The sequence below is a fragment of the Haliaeetus albicilla genome, chromosome 12, assembly GCF_947461875.1.
Source record: "Haliaeetus albicilla chromosome 12, bHalAlb1.1, whole genome shotgun sequence".
In the NCBI taxonomy this organism is placed as follows: Eukaryota; Metazoa; Chordata; class Aves; order Accipitriformes; family Accipitridae; genus Haliaeetus; species Haliaeetus albicilla.
The window spans coordinates 36,468,555-36,488,679 of NC_091494.1; the positions used below are offsets into that span (position 1 = coordinate 36,468,555).

A 20,125-nucleotide genomic window follows, 5' to 3' on the forward strand; every position below is an offset into this window, starting at 1 on the left:
AATGTTTTCAAACAAATAGATGTGATAATAGTGTGTTTCAAATGAAAAATGTCAATAAGGAGGAGGCCTGTACTTCCATTTCCTTTCATTGTGGAGATTTCTCCTCCATGTGGAGGCTTTCCTCTGTTCTCTTCTGTGCATATCCTTGCCAAATTGGAAAGACCCTATTATGTGATAATATTAGGAGAGAGTTGTAAGGTTCTTGGCAAGGGTGATTATGATGTGGAGAGTTGCACTTCACAGCTAAAATTTGAAAGGTTTCCAGCACTAACACCAGCAGCTTGTCCACTAGTGCTCTGTGTGTGCTGTGGTTTTACTTCAGGCTTTTTCTTCTTAATGTCTCTATTTTTACAGTGTGGAATAATGTGCATTGTCTGGGTTCTGGTCTTTTGCTGCACAGACATAAATCTTACTCCCTCAGGCTTTTATATAGTAAGAGCACAGCCATTGTGCAGAAATGCCTAGGGTCCAGGAAAACTTTTGCTAGGAAACCAGAAACCATGCCTGGAGTTTTGTCATGGGATTCATTGCATTTTGGAAATTATTCATACAAACTGGGGCCAGTTGGCAATGAATTTAACCATAAATTCTGGCTTGTATTTAGCTCAGGTAAAATTTTGTGGTGACTATATTAATGATTCTAAGGTGGGGAAAAGAGCAAAAACAAAGCAAATCACTGTACTCCAGATTGCTGGGTTTCACATAACTCTAAAAGCTTCGTGGCTCTGCTTATTCTTCAATTATAAGTAGGTATTCTTAATTATTTCTTGTCAAATAACACTAGTAGTATTTGCTTGGGAGCTGTTGTAAATAGGTTTGGGGGTTTTTTATCTCTTCTCATTAAATCTGCTCTGAGCAAGCTTTTATGACATTAAAAATGCTGTGTCAAGCTGTACATGTGTTGAAAGTGTCATGGAAAATACTTCCAGTGTACGCAGTAGTAATTTATTTTAAAAAACTTAATCAGCTGCAACTCTGGCATAGCTAAAGCTTTAAACTTGTTTTATTGTAATGACTATCACATTTCTATTGTTCCTAAGCCTACAAAACCTTTTTTACATTTTGCTTCACAACTGTCTTGTGAATTACTGTTTAATAATTGCTCATAATTCATTTTCTACTAATGAGTTACAGGAGAGATCAGTGTGTATTTAAGTTGTTACCATAGATAATAATGCGTGCAAAGCGTATTTTTCCTCTGCTTTTGCTCTCTTTGCATGTATGGCTGAAGTCTCTACTCGCTCACTTTACTGATAAGTGCAGTCGCTTCTGAGAAAGAGCTGTGCTAGATGGAGAAGAGAGAGCTGGAATCTATTTTGCCTCATTTTTAGTTAGCTTTTGTGACTGTGCTTATGAAGACAAATTGAAGATGCAGGGCCTTGTCATCACTATTAAGAAAGCTATGTGTTTTCCCATGAGATAATCAGCATCTATTATCTCCCCCGCTATAAATAATGGAAACCAGGCACATGCTTTTTGCTTTGATAAAAAAACTGGGTGTGAGCAGTCCCACACACTGCTGAAAACCTGACCTCACCTAGCTACCAGTAGTAAACACTAGATGTGCATTTTGTCCCTTTGGGATTTTTTGCTGCAACAGAACTATGGCGTTGCTGTTAGGACACTGTAATAAACATTTTTAACAGCACAAAGCCAGGGGCAAGTAGTCTTGTTTCTTCAAATTCTTCAATGAGTTTAGCAGCTTGGTTGCCAGAAAAATAAAGCTTTGCTCATAAACTCTCCAGGTTTGATCTGGAAGGACAAAAACAACACTGTTCTTGTCTGGGGAAAAAAAAAGTCTGGTTTAGGTTCTCCTCCTGCCCTCAAACTTTATTGCGAAGAAATTGGAATTTCCACATGCCTTTGTTTGAAAGGATGTGAACAAGTTTCTACCTGTGGGCTGTTAGCCACAGTGATCATTTTGAATGCTCACAAGCTGTTGGAATTATTTGACTCTACAGCCAGCCAGCTCCAAAAAATCTGCACACTTTTTATGAGGAATCCATAAATCCAGCCTCACTTGGTAGTACTTTTAAGTTATTTTTCAAATGCCTTCTTGTAAGTCTTCACTGTTCCTAGGGTCTCTCTTACATCTGTCCCTTCTTATAAGGCTTATGTGCCCCAGACTCTAATTTCCTTCTCCCTGCTCCACTTGGACTTAACCTTCCTCGCTGACGTTCAGGAAATTGTTCTCTAGGTCCCATAGCCCCCAAGAAACAACAGCAGTTCGGTATTTGCTGGTAGAAAAGCTGCCAGGCTGCTCTTTGAGAGCAGTTCATGGAGGAAATAATTTCCCAGAGCACCCCCTCCTTATTGATAGGCAACAGAAGTCAGGCACCCAGAGGTGCTTCCAGAAAACCCACCTAGAGCCCTGGAGAGCAGTGTGGACCTGTTGGGTCCATTTTTCATCAGTCAGTCTCGAAGAGCTTTGCAGAAGAGATCACTTTCATTGGCTTATTTTGCAGGTGGAGAAAGAAAAAGACAAAGTAAGAAAGGGATGCAGCCAAACAGGGTTTAAATGCTTACAAGGTCATCTAAGTAAAATTTAGGCACCTAAACCCAAAGTTTCTGTCCTGGAAGAACCTCGGACAGCTGCAGCCCAGATCTCAGAGATGGCTTAGCTTTGGAGGTGCTGTGGTTTGTGCTCTTTCAAGTTTCCAGGAATGCAAAATCGTATTTTGAGAGGGCTGTGCCTGCTTCCTCTCTTAGCTTGGCATGTGATTCAATGCCTGTCTCCCTGGAGGGATTCAGACTACTCTGGAAGCAACTGTGTGATCAGATAAGGCTAAAGGTTTAGTACAGCTACTAATTGAACAACAGCAAATACAGCCTCAGAAGGACTAGGTGAGGGTGCCTTTTGTGGTATGTAACTAGCAACTGTTAGAGAATTCCTTTGTAAGAAATTGGCGATTCAAGATCAACTCTGTCCTCTGCCAAAGGAAGTCAAGCCTTCATCTCCTACTCCTTTGAGCCATGTTCTCATCCCATGGTGACTGATTTTCTGGCCTATGAAGTACACCTCATAAGTACTACAGAAAAAGAAAAGAAAAGACTCATTACACAAGAGTGGCCTCTCCCTGAGCACATCTAGATCTTGTTGAAAGTCTTGCTGTTGACCAGTAGCAGAGCAAAGAAAGGAGCAGACTTTTAGATGTTACTGCAGTGCTGTACATAGGGCAATGGCATTCTTGTCAGTTGTCTCTAATTGCTTGTTTCATTCCCCTAGGAAAGAAGATGTGACATATATGAAGAAATCTAACCATGTGCTGAATCATGTTGGTGATGGTCCAGAGGAAGCAGAAGTTCTAATCAGAGACAAAAAGCACAATAGAAAGCCTTCCTTTCTCAAAGCTTTGTGGAGGACCTTTGGGCCATACTTCTTAATCGGCTCGTTCTTCAAGCTGATACAAGACCTACTTTCTTTCGTCAACCCGCAGCTGTTAAGGTTGGTTTACTGTGTGAGTAGTTTCTCTGTGCAGTCCCTGTGGAGGCTTGGCTTTGGCACGGAGTATTTATTTTTGAAATGCATAGCTAGTTTCCCTCACAGTGCTGCATGTGTATGCTCCCTCACCTTCCCACCGAAATGCCATAAGACAGGAGTTCTTTTTTGTGGACTAAGCTGTAAATTGGGCAAGCTTCACTGAAATGCAAGATTCGTAAATCGCCCATCACCAATAGACAGCCTTGAATTACAAATTACCTGTTGCTTCATGCAGCAGTCCAAAGCAATTTGTCCCCATTTCTAAAGGATTATTTGTGAAATCAAAGCGAAGCACTGCTTGCTGGATCCAGTAGTCTCTGTACATCTGATACCCACATGTGTTGGTGGTGGCTGCAGCTGCAGCATGACTTGATAAACAAATGAAGCATGATGCTCAAGTTATGTGGTGCTTTGGCTGTGCCACTGTCATCTGGGAAAGATTTTGGACCATTTAGATGAGTTCATGTGTTCTTAGTTGTGTGCGGTAATGAGAACGCGTGAGGCACAGTCGCAGTAAATTGCCAAGTGAAAGAGAGTTATGGTTCTATTAAAAAAAAAAAAAAAGAGGAACACCTGTACCTCCCATCTCCAGGGGCACCGGTTGCTCAGCCTGATCCATAAAGGAATTTGCACGATTCCCACATTTTTTTTCTCTGTTAGTATTATTCTTAAAGTGAGAATTTCACGAGATAATCATTACCTAAGAAGAAAGTAACAGTGGAAATACCAGCATGTCTATCAAACAATTGTTTTTTATTTCTAAATCAATGGAAAAGCACACAGTGCTGTTAATCCATGAGAGGAATGGAGTTTGGATGGAGGCCACAGGTGGGTGTGGGGAAGGGGAGAAGAGAGGGCCTTGCTCCTGTATGAGCATCTCTTAAAATAACATCGGTGTGGAGCTGTGTTCTGAGATCGTAGAATCATGGAATAGAATCATAGAATTGTTTAGGTTGGAAAAGACTTTTAAGATCATTGAGTCCAGCCATTACTCTAGCACTGTGAAGTCCGCCACTAAACCATGTCCCTAAGTGCCACATCTACACTTCTTTTAAATACCTCCAGGGATGGTCACTCAACCGCTTTCTGATACGAGCCAGGATGTTATTGGCCACCTGGGCACACTGCTGGCTCATATTCAGCCGGCTGTCGACCAACACCCCCAGGTCCTTTTCTGCCGGACAGCTTTCCAGCCACTCTTCCTCAAGCCTGTAGCACTGCATGGGGTTGCTGTGACCAAAGCGCAGGACCCGGCACTTGGCTTGTTGAACCTCATACAACTGGCCTCGGCCCATCGATCCAGCCTGTCCAGATCCCTCTGGAGAGCCTTCCTACCCCCCAGCAGACCAACCCTCCCTCCCAACTTGGTGTCATCTGCAGACTTACTGAGGGCACACTCTAGGTAGACGACATCCACAACCTTTCCCTCCTCCACTAAGCGGGTCACCTTGTCGCAGAAGGAGATCAGGTTAGTCAAGCAGGACCTGCCTTTCAGGTACATGAAACCCATGCTGACTGGGCCTGACCAGCTGGTTGTCCTGTACGTTGCTGCATGATGGCACTCATGATGATCTGCTCCATAACCTTCCCCTGCACCAAGGTCACACTGACAGGCCTGTAGTTCCCCGGATCCTCCTTCCAGACCTTCTTGTAGATGGTTGTCACAGTTCCTTACTTCCAGTCAACTGGGACCTCCCCAGTTAGCCAGGACTGCTGATATCTGATGGAAAGTGGCTTGGTGAGCACTACTACCAGCTCCCTCAGTACCCTGAGGTGGATCCCACCTGGCTCCATAGACTTGTGTGTGTCTAAGTGGTGTAGCAGGTCGCTAACCATTTCCCCTTGGATTATGGGAGCTTCATTCTGCTCCCTGTCCCCGTCTTCCAGCTCAGGGGGCTGGGTACCTGGAGAACTAGTCTTACTATTAAAGACTGAGGCAAAGAAGGCATTACGTACCTCAGTCTTTTCCTCATCCTTTGTCACTATGTCTCGTCCCGCATCCAATAAAGGATGGAGCTTCTCCTTAGCCCATGTTGTTCTGTGGGTGGTTTGTGACATAGCCAGAAGTTTGCTAAAAAGAGTGTCTGACCCAATATGGTGACATTTAATAGCTTACAGTCTGTCTTCTTCCAGAGTCCCTAGTGAAGAGGAGGCAGCTGGCTTCCTTGTGAGAACACATTAAGTATAATCTATTCTGGGAATTTCTCAAATTTGCATAGATTCCTGGATATGTTGTCAGTGATATCGCAAGGCATGTGATGGGGAATTTCAAGTCTGAATTCCTGCAGTCTTGGAAAGTGCACTGCTAGTGGTAAGAGAAAATGAAAAAGCCATGGCTGTCTGGCAGATTGCATGTAAGATAGTTTTATGTTTCTAAAAAGATTGCTGAATCCCTTGCTGGGACTACAAGGAAGAGATTTTCCTGAAGCTGTCCACTTACAGCATGACTGACTGGTGCAGTGCAGAAGGAAGATCTCTCTGGACTGGAAGAAGAAAGATGGAGCAACCTTATGCTTCTAACACAAGGCTCTGGGGCCTGATTTGTAGTTTCCTGGTGTATTTTCCCCCTGCTGATTATTTGAACCATGGAGCCAAATCTCTGTTCCTTCTGTATTTTGACAATTCAATACTCTGGTCAGTAGGCTGAAATCACAAATGTGATTTTTGGGAACACTGGATGTTGCCAGAAGTTGTTCTGCTTGTTTGCTATATGACAGTGTGCAGGTCTTGCAGGGAGAGCAGCTGTGTGTAGTAAGAAATGGCTTATTAATAAAAGATGATATAGCCAGCTTAATGGTACTACCATTTTACTGAAAAAGTAGGAGTGGAGAACTCTTATGCATCCATCCAGGAGGATGTCTTTTAATCTAGCTTTTTTGTGGGAAAACACCCCAGGCAGAAGCACTCAGGCTGCTTGAAAGGGGTTTGGGAGGGAAGCTGGTTTCTCCTGCTTTACTGCACTGTCCTACTGTGTCCTGTCATTCACCTCTTGCCCTGGAGGGCTGCCCAGAAGAGCTCAGACAGTGAGCCATGTGTTTAAATGCTGGATCTTGGGGGAAACCTAGAGTTTCTCATCATGTTTCATTTTCTACAGGCTCATTTGCAAACGGACTTTCTCACTGGCAAAGTCTAATGTTTTGCTGTTGGATCTTTGCAATGTTGTTTGACTGAAATCATAACTCAGCTTGCATCCTGGAGAGCTGTTTACTTTTTGTGGTTAAAGGGAGGATGTGGGAGGACGCCGTAGTTGAGAGAAGCTGTGTTATGTCCCATTAAACTTGCTGCGTGTTTTTTATTTTTGTTTCTTTTTCCTTTTCCTTCCCTAATCTTCTGAAAAACAGTGTATTAATCAGCTTCATTAAGAACAAAGATGCCCCAGCCTGGTGGGGATTTTTGATTGCGGCTTTGATGTTTATCTGTGCTGTGCTGCAGACACTCATACTTCACCAGCATTTCCAGTACTGCTTTGTTACTGGGATGAGGCTGAGAACTGGGATCACTGGAGTGATATACCGAAAGGTAAGACTGGAAGTATTTCATGGGCTGGAACACCAGTGTATAGTCAAGCAAGTGGTCTTAGTTCTCAAATACTCATGGAAGAACAGGCATATTGGAGAATAGCCTCTTGGAATAGAAAAGATTGGGGTTTTGTTGAGTTTTTAGGATTACCTCTATCATACTTTACAGAATTTTCTAGCGATCAGCAACTTAATGTGGGTGTACTGGTAGGTCACCAGATGTATCACAGGCTCACTTGGTATCATTGGTTCACTTTAAATATTCGGAAAAGGGGTCCAGGAGAATAGCGTGTTTGTGCTATGAGTCGATTAGATGCAACTAGGTTTTCTTCAGAACGCTACATACTGCTTGAGACAGAAGTGCTCACAAGCAAACCATTTCATGAAGTCTTGTTCTTTGGAGATTAGGAATAGATGTAGGTGTGAATTATTTTATTCTTGTTGGAGATGCACATTCTCGGGGAGTGTCTTGTTTTGCTAATAATTGAGGATTTCTTCTCTGTGTTTCTCCATACATATCAAGATCGTGAATCCACTGAATTCCTCTTATTTCTCAGTCCTTAGTCATCACAAACTCAGCGAAGCGCTCATCTACTGTTGGAGAAATTGTCAACCTGATGTCAGTAGATGCCCAACGTTTCATGGACCTGATGACTTTCCTGAACATGTTGTGGTCTGCACCACTCCAGATATTTCTAGCTTTGTATTTCCTCTGGCAGGTACAGACATTGTCACGTTGTTTCAGAATTTGTCTAAATGATGTGCAAGCTTATTATTTTTTTGTTAATTTGACCCACCACTGCTTTTTTAGAAACTTACTGTTCTGCCTTGTAGTAAAATAGCTTGTACTGGTGTACGTGATCAATTAGTCTCTTAATTATTGTGTTCAGCTGGTAGGCAAGAGAAGGCATTTGAAGCAAAAGATAGCCTTCGTGTCTCCTCTGTCCCTACCATGCTTTGGTAGGACCAGTCTTGGACTCATCACAGTGTTTGCAGTAGTTGATGCAAATGAGAGCTTGAGGGAAATGGTTTAAAAAGCAAACCAAACAAAAAAAAATGGACATAGGAATTGTAAGCCATGTATAAAGATTATATCACGCCATATAAAGAAGTTTTGTGCAAGTCAACATGAAACAAATCTCACCTGGAATAACCATAATTTTTCCTTTGCTCCAGTGAAGTTGTTTCTGGTTTATTCCAGGTTCATTCTGAGCACTGGCTTTCATCTTTGAAATGTCTCTGTGCAATGTCCTGGTTTCAGCTGGGATGTAGTTAGCTGTCTTCCTAGTAGCTGGTACAGTGCTATGTTTTGAGTTCAGTATGTGAAGAATGTTGATAACACTGATGTTTTCAGTTGTTGCTCAGTAGTGTTTAGACTAGAGTCAAGGATTTTTCAGCTTCTCATGCCCAGCCAGGGCACCTGACCCAAACTGGCCAACAGTGTATTCCATACCATGGGACGTCCCATCTAGTTTAGGAACTGGGAAGTGGGGGGGGGCAGGGATTCGCCGCTCGGGGACTGGCTGGGTGTCGGTCGGCGGGTGGTGAGCGATTGCCCTGCGCATCATTTGTACATTTCAATCCTTTTATTACTACTGTTGTCATTTTATTAGTGTTATCATTATCATTATTAGTCTCTTCTTTTCTGTTCTATTAAATCGTTCTTATCTCAACCCAGGAGTTTTACTTCTTTTCCTGATTTTCTCCCCCATCCCACTGGATGGGGGGGGAGTGAGTGAGCGGCTGCGTGGTGCTTAGTTGCTGGCTGGGGTTAAACCACGACAGCAATTAATCTGTTTTACTGCATAAAATGTTAGCATCAACTTAACCATATTGACTTAGACTTGAAAGCCATTAAGTTGCAGCAGTTTTATGTGAGTTGCTGCTCCGCTGGTAAGCTGCACTCTGGTAGCTAGCAGTTTGTATACTTTTACTCGCATTGAGGGTACTGGGTTAATTCAGTAATTACAGTTCTCTAGGTTGGAGAGAATTCAATGGAAAAAATCCTTCTGTGTGGCTTATTTGTTCCCTTTCTATATTTGCTCAATAGCTCTGTATTTGCATTAGTTGAAACTTAACTTTCCCCTTCCACTGGGAACCACTTAACAGGTAAATCACAAAGCGCTCTGCTATCACCAATACTAGCGTAATAATAATTCAAGGTGGATGCGGTCATATTTTTCTGTCTCCTCCTCAGTTGTTCTGTGAAATCAGAACACTTCACTGGGAGGAGTTCAACTTGTCTATGTAAAACATTCATTTCTGTTTCTATAACCTACTGTTGTTTTAATGCTCACCATAGGGAACGGTAGCACTTGGGTACAAGTAACAACAACTTACCTTTTTTCTTTCAATCAAGACTTTAGGGCCTTCTGTGCTGGCAGGAGTTGCCGTGATGGTTTTACTTATCCCATTTAACTCTGCAATAGCAATGAAAACCAGAGCATTCCAGGTAAGGTACCAGCAGAGAAGGTGATGTTATCTGAATTGGCAGCTGTGCTATGAGAAAGGCAGGCAGCAGTGGTTGTTTTGGCCATTAATGAGCTGCCATTTGCACCAATTTACTTATGAGTAAGATTGTATTGAAATATTTAATAACTATATCTTCTCAGATAGTTTTTTCCATAGTTAATTGAATGCTAATTAAGGGAAAGGTGTGGCATTGAGTCAGTGGCGCTGTTCATATTGCTGGACCTGCTTCTGGGATTAGCAAGAAGGTTCTTTGTCTCCATATCCCTTCACCTGGTAGCTTTTTCTAGGAGTGCCTAGAGAAAGGGCAAATAAATGCTGTTCTTTGAGCTGTGAATGTCTGTTTTCAGAGATGGGAACTGAAACATGGTAGCTTGTTTTTTATGCTAATAGCCAGTGTTGACTTTCACTGCTACAGAGCTGGGCTAAATTTGAATTATTATCTTAACGGAAAAGGATCCTTTATTCCTTTCTTTGTAGTCTTAGTTGTCTCTGGTCAAGGAAGGCTGAAAAAACCAATATAATAGTGCCCTCTGGCTTTGTGCTAGTAAAACCTAGTAAGTGGCTTGTGCTGTGCAACTGATCAGTGACTGTTTGGAAGGTTAAAAAAAAAAAAAAATCAAGCTGTTGATGTAACAAAGGTACAAGTTGGAAAACGAATATAAATTATGGCATTTAAGCACAGCCTTAGTAACAGAGTGGTATTATTATGTGCCTTAAAGAGACATCCAGATTTCCCATTAAATCTCTTGGATACTGACATGTTAGTATTAACATTCCTTTTCTCCTTGCCCATTATAAGATGCTCAGAGCTGCATAACTTGGTGTGCATGTGTCTGTGAATGCAGTTTTTCATTTTGTCTATACAGCTGAGCAGGGATTTTTTTTTTTTTTTTAAAGTAACTGAATGAAGCACTGTATTCTAATGTATAGGAAAAAAAATAAACTAGGAGTAACCACAGTCTTCAAGGGATGCCATAAGAAATACAACTGTGCATATCAGGAAAAAAATCTGAAGAAATCAAAGGAAGAAGTAGGGTAGCATTTTTCTGAAGTGCCTGAATCTTTCTTTAAGGTGGTTTTGAAAATGTAACCCCTAACAGTGAAGATGAATAGAAAACTTTTCTACTCTGCTTTTCAGCCATTTTCTTTGATTTTTGGTTTCTTTGGATGTATAGACTTGCACAATAAGTTTACTGATAACAGTCTGGCTTGCTTTAATTACCTTTTGCATCCTCTTTAGAAATAGCCCAAGGACCATCACAGCTGTGAGACAACATGTTGAAAGCTCTTTTCTAGTCATTCATGTGACACTCTGTCTCCTGTGTTTGCTAATAACCTAGGTGGAACAAATGCGATATAAAGACTCCCGCATTAAATTAATGAATGAAATTCTGGGTGGCATAAAGGTGCTAAAGCTGTATGCTTGGGAACCATCATTTTCAGAAAAAGTGTTGGAGATACGAAAGAATGAGCTGCGAGTTTTGAAAAAATCTGCCTATCTCAATTCTTTGTCCACCTTTGCATGGATCAGCGCACCATTCCTGGTAAATTGAATTTGCATGACTTTCTAAGCTGTACAAGTACATCCTTGAAGGATAAGCGTGAGGCTTTCTGCTTGCTAGATGTACATAGGAATAAAATGTAAATACTTTTAAAAAAAATTATTCACATGCTTTGAAGCAAAGTTCCCTGTTCTCTAGAGCCTTTTTGTTAATCGGTATTAAAGTATTTCTTGATAAAGCCTGCCAGTGGAAGCTGGGAATAGCTGTCTTGGGAGAATTTCCAACCACTTCAAAGTACTTCCCATAACAAATTGAAACTAGAATTTGAAACCTCAGAGATATTTGTGAATAGCAAAAAAAATTTTAATTGAGTCAGTCAGGACAACGTCTTGTCTTAAGCTCTCGTTTGTACCTTTCGTGTTACAGTGCTCTGCTTGTTTTAGGGGGAGAGGGAGTTGTTAAATTATTCTACAACCTAAAAAAAGATTGATTTAATGTAAAAAATAAAGCCCAAATGATACATTGCCAATTCTGAAATGCTTTTTCCTCAGTTTTCCCTTTCCTTCTATTTTCCACTTCATTGCACTGTGATCCCTTTTGCAGAAAGGGTTTTGGTTTTGGTGAATAAAAACATTCAGATAAGTGCTTTGTCAAAAATATTCCTAGCCAACTGTTCTCAAGATCAAAGGCCCAACCCTGCAGAAATATTCTTAATGGCCTCAAGATCCTGCCTCTTTCATGTTTACTTAACGTTAATGCACTTCCTTAAATGCACATTCCCGCTCCTGCTCACCGTTAGTTTACTGCGTAGGGTGGTCCCTCTGCAGTGGATGGGCCCTGTCATACAGCAAACCAGCAAATTACTTGGATTTTACTCCCTTCCCTGTTGATCAGTGTAAGTCTTGTTTGCTTAGCCTGCAGTTTACAATGGGAAAATTTGGTTGGGTGGAGTTGGAAATGCAGCCAAACCGCAGCCAGGTAACTGTTTCTCATTTTTATTTACCCGAGTTCTGTAGTTCACCTTTTGAATCTCCTAGTGCAACTAAATGTATCCATTAGTAATCTAAAAGTTATTTTATTTCACATGCCCTTTCTTATATCAACTTGTTCATACAACTTGTCATTCTCAAAGCATGTTGAAAAGGTCAGAAACAGAGAATTTGCCCAATTTTGTTGTTGATACTTTTATTTCAAACATGCCTGTGAGGCTTGACTGCTTTTTAAAATGTCAAAATATTACATATGTCTCGCAGTAAACTCCCTTTCTGGCTTTTAGGTAGCATTGACGACGTTTGCTGTATACGTTTCAGTGGATGAGAAGAATATCCTGGATGCAGAAAAGGCTTTTGTATCCCTCTCCTTGTTTAATATCTTAAAGTTTCCCCTCAATATGCTTCCACAAGTCATTAGCAACATTGCACAGGTAAGGAGGATCTTGTGCATAAGTTGTTTTGAACAACTTGAACAAAAAGAACCCCAGATGTCCCTGATTTCTAGAATGCAGAGATCCCTTGCATCTGCCTGTTAGCTGGTTTTCTTTCTAATATCTTTTCCCTACGGCTGCCCTGTGGTGTAAAGTGTGACATCTTCTGAGTATGCTTGCCTGTGTGAATTTTGCTTCACTCAGATGAACTCAGCTTGGTCTGAGAAATTTCACAGTTCAAAGCTTGAATTTCAGCATAAGACCAATTGCAGGGAAAGAATGAGTCACTGCTCAAGAAGCCTGTAAGGTGAAAGCTTAAGCCATTCTGCATGCTTTCTTTTACAGTAGTAAGAGCATTAAGTCCCCATTAAAAGAATGATAAAATAACACCGCGCTCTTTTCTTAGACAAGTGTTTCCCTAAAGAGAATTCAGCAGTTCCTGAGTCATGATGAACTTGATCCAAATTGTGTGGAAACAAAAGTGATTGCACCAGGTAAAGCCATCAGTATTTTTCTAAACTATGCTAATATAACAAACATCCTGTATTTGTTTTGGACTGGTTGAGTTATGAAAAAAAAACAAAACAAAAACAAAAACGAAAATAACAATAATAATCTTGGTTTAAAAAAAAAAAGTTGCTGGTTTGAAAAGTATGTGTTTGTTGTTCAGGCTATGTGGAAATTACAGAAGTTTCTGGCTATATTTTTGGGCTTTGAGCTGGGTTCTTGGGCCTGAGTTTGCATCTGCAATGTACTGCTAATAGCACTGAATAATGAAGTGCATCCACTGACCAGGGACAGCAAGACCTGTTCAAACCTTTTGCGCTGCACAAACGCTCAGGAACATTGTAAACAGTTTTGATTTCTTCTGTTGGAAACAGTATCCCAAAACAAATGAGCAAACCAGGTGGTCTCAGAAAAGTGTGTTTTGTCATGTAATGCACTTTGGTGATACTGCGGTTTGAAACTTCTCTTGTGTGATGCCGTAGACGGAGGAGAAGGGATGGCTGTGTGGCTGTCATGCGATTACTGTTACACACCACCCCACCAGGAGGTAAAGGAAGCCTGCAGATCTGTAACTTTTTAGTGTGGCAAGCAAAAAGCTGCACAGAGGCAAATTTAATCTGATATATCAAAGTCATCAGCATGCAGTGTCTCCTACCGACTTGAAAGTGGTTTCTTAAGTAAAGTTGTGCTAACACTTGTGTGGCGATTCTGAGCAGCAAATGTTGGGACTAGCCTCACTGGGGCAGGGTGAAGCAGGACACCTTTTCAGCTCCATAGGTCTGTAAGCAAACAGTCTATAGCTTAAGCCGTGGTGAGTTATTTTAACTCTGAACAAGCCTGTCTTGTGACCCACAGTCATGAGACTGTGCTTCCCATGCCGGTAGAAAAGGGAACTGCAGTGTACATGAAACACCCATAAATAATAATTCCTCTGTCTGCCAGTCTCTCAGCTGTACTATTCTGTGTAATACATTTCCTGCCTTCTCTATTGTTATGTTTTTGTCATACAGGCAATGCCATCAGTGTAACAAATGCGACATTCAGCTGGGGAAAGGAGCTGAAGCCATCTTTGAAAGAGTAAGATTCCTTTATGCAATTGCAATGCAACATCTACCTGCTTCCTGGTTTCTGGTGCCTGGGAGGTCTGTTTGAAAGATGTCTAGTAATATCTGCAGGCATACTTCTGAAAAAGGTTGTTTTCACGCATCACATATGTGCATCTCTTCCCCCTTTAAAATGTCGAGCTAATCCTCATGGTTTATGGTATTTAGGTTAACAGAACAGTGCTGTAAGGCTTTAACTCCACAGCAACTCACATAAAATAGTTACCTATTGAAGGACAGAAAGGCTACGTAAATTTCTTAAATAGACATTTTTTTAGCTGAAGCATTGGACAAATTGACCAAATTGATCTGATGGATTATAAGGACAGTTGAGATGTCTGGGTTTGGACTTGGGCATGCGAACAGTGATCTGTTTTTTTAAGAGTCTTGTGGCATACTCATCCCGGTGGCTGTAGATGGGCCATTTCCAGGCAATGGGGGTGCATGTTTTGCTCATTTGCCTGTTTGAATGAATACAAACAAAATTGCCTGGAAGCATATACTTCCTTATGTTATGTTTTGTTGTCAGATCAAAATCACAGAAACCTGGTAAGTGTTGTTAGAATTCTAGTCCAACGAGCTCATGCTGCTGTGCTGAGTGTATTATCTTAACAGGTTATACATGGATAACCTGCAAGCAAGAGGCTTAGAGTTCAAAGGAGCCAGTTTGGTTCAGGCAACCAAACCTGCAGCCAGGTTAACTTCAATGTTCTGGTGTTTATTTCAGAAAGAACCATGCATCTCCAGCTCAGATTGCTAGCCACCTGGGCCTAAAAATTACCTGGTGACTTCCTAAAATAGCAGTAAGGCAAAACTCAACTAGAGGGAAAGAATAATGGAAAAAAAACCCAAACGTGTAGTGCTTTTGAGTTTTCCTGCTTTGAATATTTCTTTTAAAAAAACCAACAACAAAAAAAAAACCCTCTTGCAGTGTTCAAAACATCAACTACCTGCTTGGTAAGAATATGCATAAGAATTAGAGCCCTAGTTCTGCATCAGAATCTGGGCAAACAGAAGTTTGGCTTGATTTCATTAGTGAAAGACGCTTTGATGGCAAAGAGACCATGTCCATCAGTCATTTCCCTATCAGTTCACCTTCAAAACCAGGACCTAAAGCAGTCCATTTAAGCATAATGCGGAAAACAGTAAAGGATTTTAACTGGGAAAGTTTTGGTTTTCTTGTCTTGTTGTGAACTCTATTTACCAGCACTGGAAATATGGTACTAAGGTGGTTTGAACATTTTTAGATGGGATGTATTCACTCACTACTTTTGTACAATTGCTCTTGCTTCTAAAATCAAAACCCAAAAGACTTCTGGAAGATTGTCTGCTTTCAAAATGCTTGTTAACCCTGTTTGACTTGCTGATGGACTGATATGACACAGCAAAGGGTCTTAGAAGGCTTGCTACCAATCCTACTGGTTTAACAACCAAGAAGATGGATTAATGCTGTGTTTCCATTTGCTCCTACAGTTCTGGTTACAGTTGATTGTGTACAAGAAAGGTAGGAGAAGACCAGTGACCAAGCTATGCTTACTATATCCAGTCAGGCTGAGGTCAGGCTGATTTGTCACTGTGTATTTCAGCCCTGGTTTAAAGACCCATAATGTCTTTAGTAAACTAATGTTTAATTAATTTCCAGCCTGTTTCCTCCACAGTATAAATCTGTTGGTCCCCAGTGGTGCTTTGGTTGCTGTTGTTGGCCATGTTGGCTGTGGGAAGTCTTCTCTGGTGTCTGCTCTCCTGGGTGAAATGGAAAAGCTGGAAGGAGAAGTGGCTGTGAAGGTTGGTGTTGTTTACAATGCCATTTAACCATGGTATGGAAATGTGCTGCTTATGCCTGTCATTGCTTATAATGCACATCAAGCTGGAGAGGGAATTCTGTTTGCTCCTATGCCAGCTTGTCTGCATGTTTATTTGGGTTTTGCCCACACCTGTTCAGTTGTGTTTTATATAAAATGACTCTCCCAATTCTATCAACTATACATCAGCAATTAGCACACATATATGTATAATGTGAATGTATATCGAACAGGAGCTATATCTATGTGCTGCAGATCTTAATCGGAGTTGTAAGTGTGAATTGCTGCTTGTTACAAGTCAGAGGTTTCCTTTCTCCCTCCTTGTTCAAGGGTTCTGTTGCTTATGTGCCTCAACAAGCCTGGATCCAGAACGCCACGCTGAAAGATAACATTTTGTTTGGCCAAGCTCCTAATGAACAAAAATACCAAAATGTCCTGGAGGCCTGTGCTTTAAAAACTGACCTGGAAGTGCTGCCAGGAGGAGATCAGACTGAGATCGGAGAAAAGGTAAGGGGTTTGTTTTTTTTCAAGTCAGACCTGCTTGGTGATTCCTGTTCTGTCTAGCTAAAGAGAGATTGCTGTAAAGTCAGCACTTGATTTGATTTGATCTTTGCAATGGCATCCCTGCTACAATCAACGCTGAAACATGCGGGGCAGTTTTGTGGAAGGCAGTTGGACTTAAACTCGTTCCTAACTTTAAGCATGTGTTTGTACTGTGATGCATAATTACACATCTAGCCCTGGAAGATCAGAGCATCCTCCATTTGTTGTCCAATTGTAAAGGTGCATCTGTCCAGAATGCTTAAAGTCCTTCCTTCTCCTGTAGGGATAAAAAGGGAGGGAACATATGGTGTGCGTCAAGTGAAAAAGTGATATGATCGTCCCTTAACACCTCATTTTAATGAGAAACTTTTACATCTGTGATTACCAACAAAGATTTTTTTTCATAGGCCACTAAATTTGAGATGAATATCATGAAGTGGAGTGGGTATGTGGATTTGTATGTAAGATGAGAGATGTGGAAGATGTTCCAGGTGCTGCAGCCCTGCTTTGAATGTTTGCATTTTACATCCTGGTTGACGGTCTTCCTTTTTATAGTTTTGTGTTTTAATAGCTCCCTTTAGGAGCTTATTAAGCAAGAGGCTTATTCCGTCTCCAGATTGCTGGGTGAGTGGAAGTTTGGCAGCGAACAAACAGATTTAGAGGCGTTCTGTTCTGTCTCTGGCTCAGAGTGAGTTATTCTCTTCAGTGCCTCGTGTTTCAATTCAGCATCCGTGTGTTTGACTGGGTGAGAGCCATAAAGAGTCATAGCTGTTGTTGGAACAGAGTCATGGTATGTTTTGTTCTCTCCTCTTTCCCTTCAGGGCATCAACCTCTCAGGTGGCCAGAGGCAGCGAGTGAGCCTCGCTCGTGCAGTGTACAGCAACTCTGACATTTACCTATTAGATGATCCTCTCTCTGCTGTGGACTCGCATGTTGCGAAGCACATCTTTGACAAAGTTATTGGTCCAGATGGGGTACTTAAAGGAAAAGTAAGCTGGCATTTAGATCCTCTTAAAAATGTACACAAACTCAGAAGCACTGATGGGTAACAGGAAAGCTATTTCACCACCGAGGCTTGAGCGCTGAATCATTCCTGCATTTCTGTGTTAAACTGGCAATGTGGACACCTTTTTCCCCACAGCACAGACTCTGCAGTGAGCTGCTATTTAGCATGCCCAGAAGCGATGTGATCTAGTCATAACATGTAGAGGCAGAAATCTGGTCTGTCTTTTAAAACCCCTACTATGAGATGTCCAAAAAGAAGACATTTGCAGAAACTTGTAAAGGTTGTCAGCTTAGTATTGCTGCTTGTTACTCGGAGGCGGTGCAGCGAGGAAGTTGTAACAGCTTACTGATTTTACAGAGGTCTTTGGCAGTATCCAACCAAATTGCAATCTCTTTGCTTCCCCTTCTACTCCTGTTACAATCTTGTCAGACGTCAAAAGGGAAGGGCTGCAAAGAAATCAGCACAAGGGAAATGGGGAATAAAAATTCAGTTGGTTTACTTCCCTCTGTGGTTACATCAGCATGCAGCAGGAAGCATAGTAAGTTCATGTACATATTTCCAAGCTAATTTGGCTAACAAGGACAGTGTATTTTCACTGGTATTTCACCTTGACATGGTAACTCACTCCCTGTCCCAAAAATGTGGTAGTATTTGGCTTGCTGAGCAGTGTTAATCCCCACAGTGACAACTGAGAGATGTGGGTTTTTTCTTTTTCCCTATCCAGACCCGAATTCTGGTGACCCATGGTATCAGCTTCCTGCCTCAGGTAGACCATATAGTTGTGCTGGTAGATGGCAAGATCTCTGAAATGGGATCTCATCAAGACCTTCTGAAACAAAACAAGGCCTTTGCAGAATTCCTGCGAAATTATGCACTTGATGAAGACATCGAAGAGGATGAACCAACAAGTACAGTATTGCTTTTTCTTAAAACATGTCTTTTTCTATCAGCCAGATTACAGATATTTTCTCTGTATAAAATGTCCCTGGCTTCTTCATGACAGCCTGGCATTTGCCTTTCTGCACTCTATGGCCAGCTCTGTATTATTGATAAATGTTTTCACAAAGTTGTTTCAAAATTTCATGTGGTTTGTCCTAGAAAAAAAGCAATTCTTGTGTTAAAATGATTCTGAAATTGGGAATTTATTTTACAATTAGAAGTAGCCGAGAACAAACTGGGCTTGCTATCAAAGGGGCTACCTAGAGTCTGATATTTTTTCCCCGTTTATATGTTGTTGTTTTTTTCATACAGCAAAGTTCAAATTACATTTTAATCTTGGGTTACTTTCCAGCTTGGTTTGATTCTGATAAAATGATACAAGATTAAAGCATTTTGGTAAATGTTTCCTCTGTGTGACAGTGTTCCCACACTCTCTGATTCGAGCTCTGCTTCTCTCCAGACAGGCAGAGAGGAACATGCATGACATCTAGCAACAGCAGAGGCTTGCAGTAGTTCCTGACATGACTCCCCCGTCCCAAGATCAAGCCTAGATCATGCCCTATAAGTGAATTTAGCTAGAACCAACACTTGCTTAACATTTCTGATGCACCAAAGGAATGTGATGTAAATGCATTTGGCAGCCAACCTGCCTCACAAGATCTTTGCAATTTAGTTAGGAGAAGGGATGTAAGCAAAACTATTGGGGAGTTCATGCACTATGATTTCCTGCTGTGATATTGTTTTTCATGACTCTTGCTTTGTACAGCCACCTTTTTCTGTGCTTTCTGCTGTATTCAGCAAAAAGTCTGAGGTATGTTCTTGTCTTGCAGTGCTGGAGGAGGAAGAAGTCTTGCTAGCTGAAGACACCCTCAGCATCCACACTGATCTGGCAGATAACGAACCAGTGACAAACGAGGTCCGCAAACAGTTTCTTAGGTAAACATGAGGTTCATGTATTTATAGTCTGTGTCCGGGGTGAAGCACATCTGAAAGATGTTAGTCACATACTGCTTCTCAGTCTGGGCCTTAGTTTCCTTAGTTTCCTCTTACAAAGAAATTGGTTTAGTATCCTTTTGAAAATAAATGTGAAAGAACGTGCAAAGAAGATCAAACATCTATTCCTGCAATCCTCTTTTTAATCCGAACTGAACCAATTTCTTAAAGCTACTCTCTGGTTCTCAGGTAACACTACTGTGTGTATTTACCCACACAACACTAAAATGCTACTAGTTGCATGATAAATAAACCCTTTGTATTGTGCCCTTCCATTGGGAATCTTGGAAATCTTTAAAGTTTTCATAACCATACCCGTAGATGCTGTCCAGCTAACTGTTGATGTGAAAACAGAGAAGGTCAGGGCTTAGCTTTGAAATGTCTGTCTTGTGATGAAGCCTCTAAAGGCCTTTACCAAAGAGCCCAAGCCCTACCACAGCCTTTGTTAGGTACTATAATTCTGGCATCACTGAACATCACTGAACATTCAGGGGGGTGGTACAAGCACCCATAGTTGTGAGGGAGGCTGGCATGGGAACTCAGCAGAAGAGCTGCGAATAAGTCCAGTGTGCTGCATCCCAGTCTTGCCTTAGCACTGCCACAATATGCCCTTTTTCTCCTAATGACTCTTTTGTTTTAACTAGGCAACTTAGTGTAATATCTTCTGAGGGAGGAGAATGTCCCAACAAAATGTCAACAAAGCGAAGAGTCTCTGAAAAGAAGTCAGCAGAGCCTCCTCTGCCAAGAAAAAATCCTAATGAGAAACTTATTCAGGCTGAAACCACTGAAACAGGAACGGTATGGTTTGATTCACCCCTCCCTTTTTCTAAAATCTT

The 20,125-nt window shown here is 41.4% G+C and overlaps 1 protein-coding gene across 2 annotated transcripts in view; it reads left to right on the top strand.

Annotated features, from left to right (window-relative positions):
- ABCC3 (ATP binding cassette subfamily C member 3) overlaps positions 1-20,125 on the top strand; it is a 51,834-nt gene that overhangs the window by 22,003 nt on the left and 9,706 nt on the right. The window contains exons 8-21 of one of the 2 annotated variants that reach the window (XM_069799169.1): positions 3,227-3,445; positions 6,823-7,000; positions 7,557-7,718; positions 9,359-9,451; positions 10,812-11,015; positions 12,250-12,396; positions 12,803-12,890; positions 13,914-13,980; positions 15,665-15,791; positions 16,139-16,315; positions 17,173-17,340; positions 18,082-18,265; positions 19,127-19,232; positions 19,934-20,087. In XM_069799169.1, the coding sequence (XP_069655270.1) occupies positions 3,227-3,445; positions 6,823-7,000; positions 7,557-7,718; positions 9,359-9,451; positions 10,812-11,015; positions 12,250-12,396; positions 12,803-12,890; positions 13,914-13,980; positions 15,665-15,791; positions 16,139-16,315; positions 17,173-17,340; positions 18,082-18,265; positions 19,127-19,232; positions 19,934-20,087 (2,074 nt within the window). Of the gene's footprint in view, positions 1-3,226; positions 3,446-6,822; positions 7,001-7,556; positions 7,719-9,358; positions 9,452-10,811; positions 11,016-12,249; positions 12,397-12,802; positions 12,891-13,913; positions 13,981-15,648; positions 15,792-16,138; positions 16,317-17,172; positions 17,341-18,081; positions 18,266-19,126; positions 19,233-19,933; positions 20,088-20,125 lie in introns of those variants that run through there. The other variant, XM_069799170.1, reaches the window with a different exon arrangement.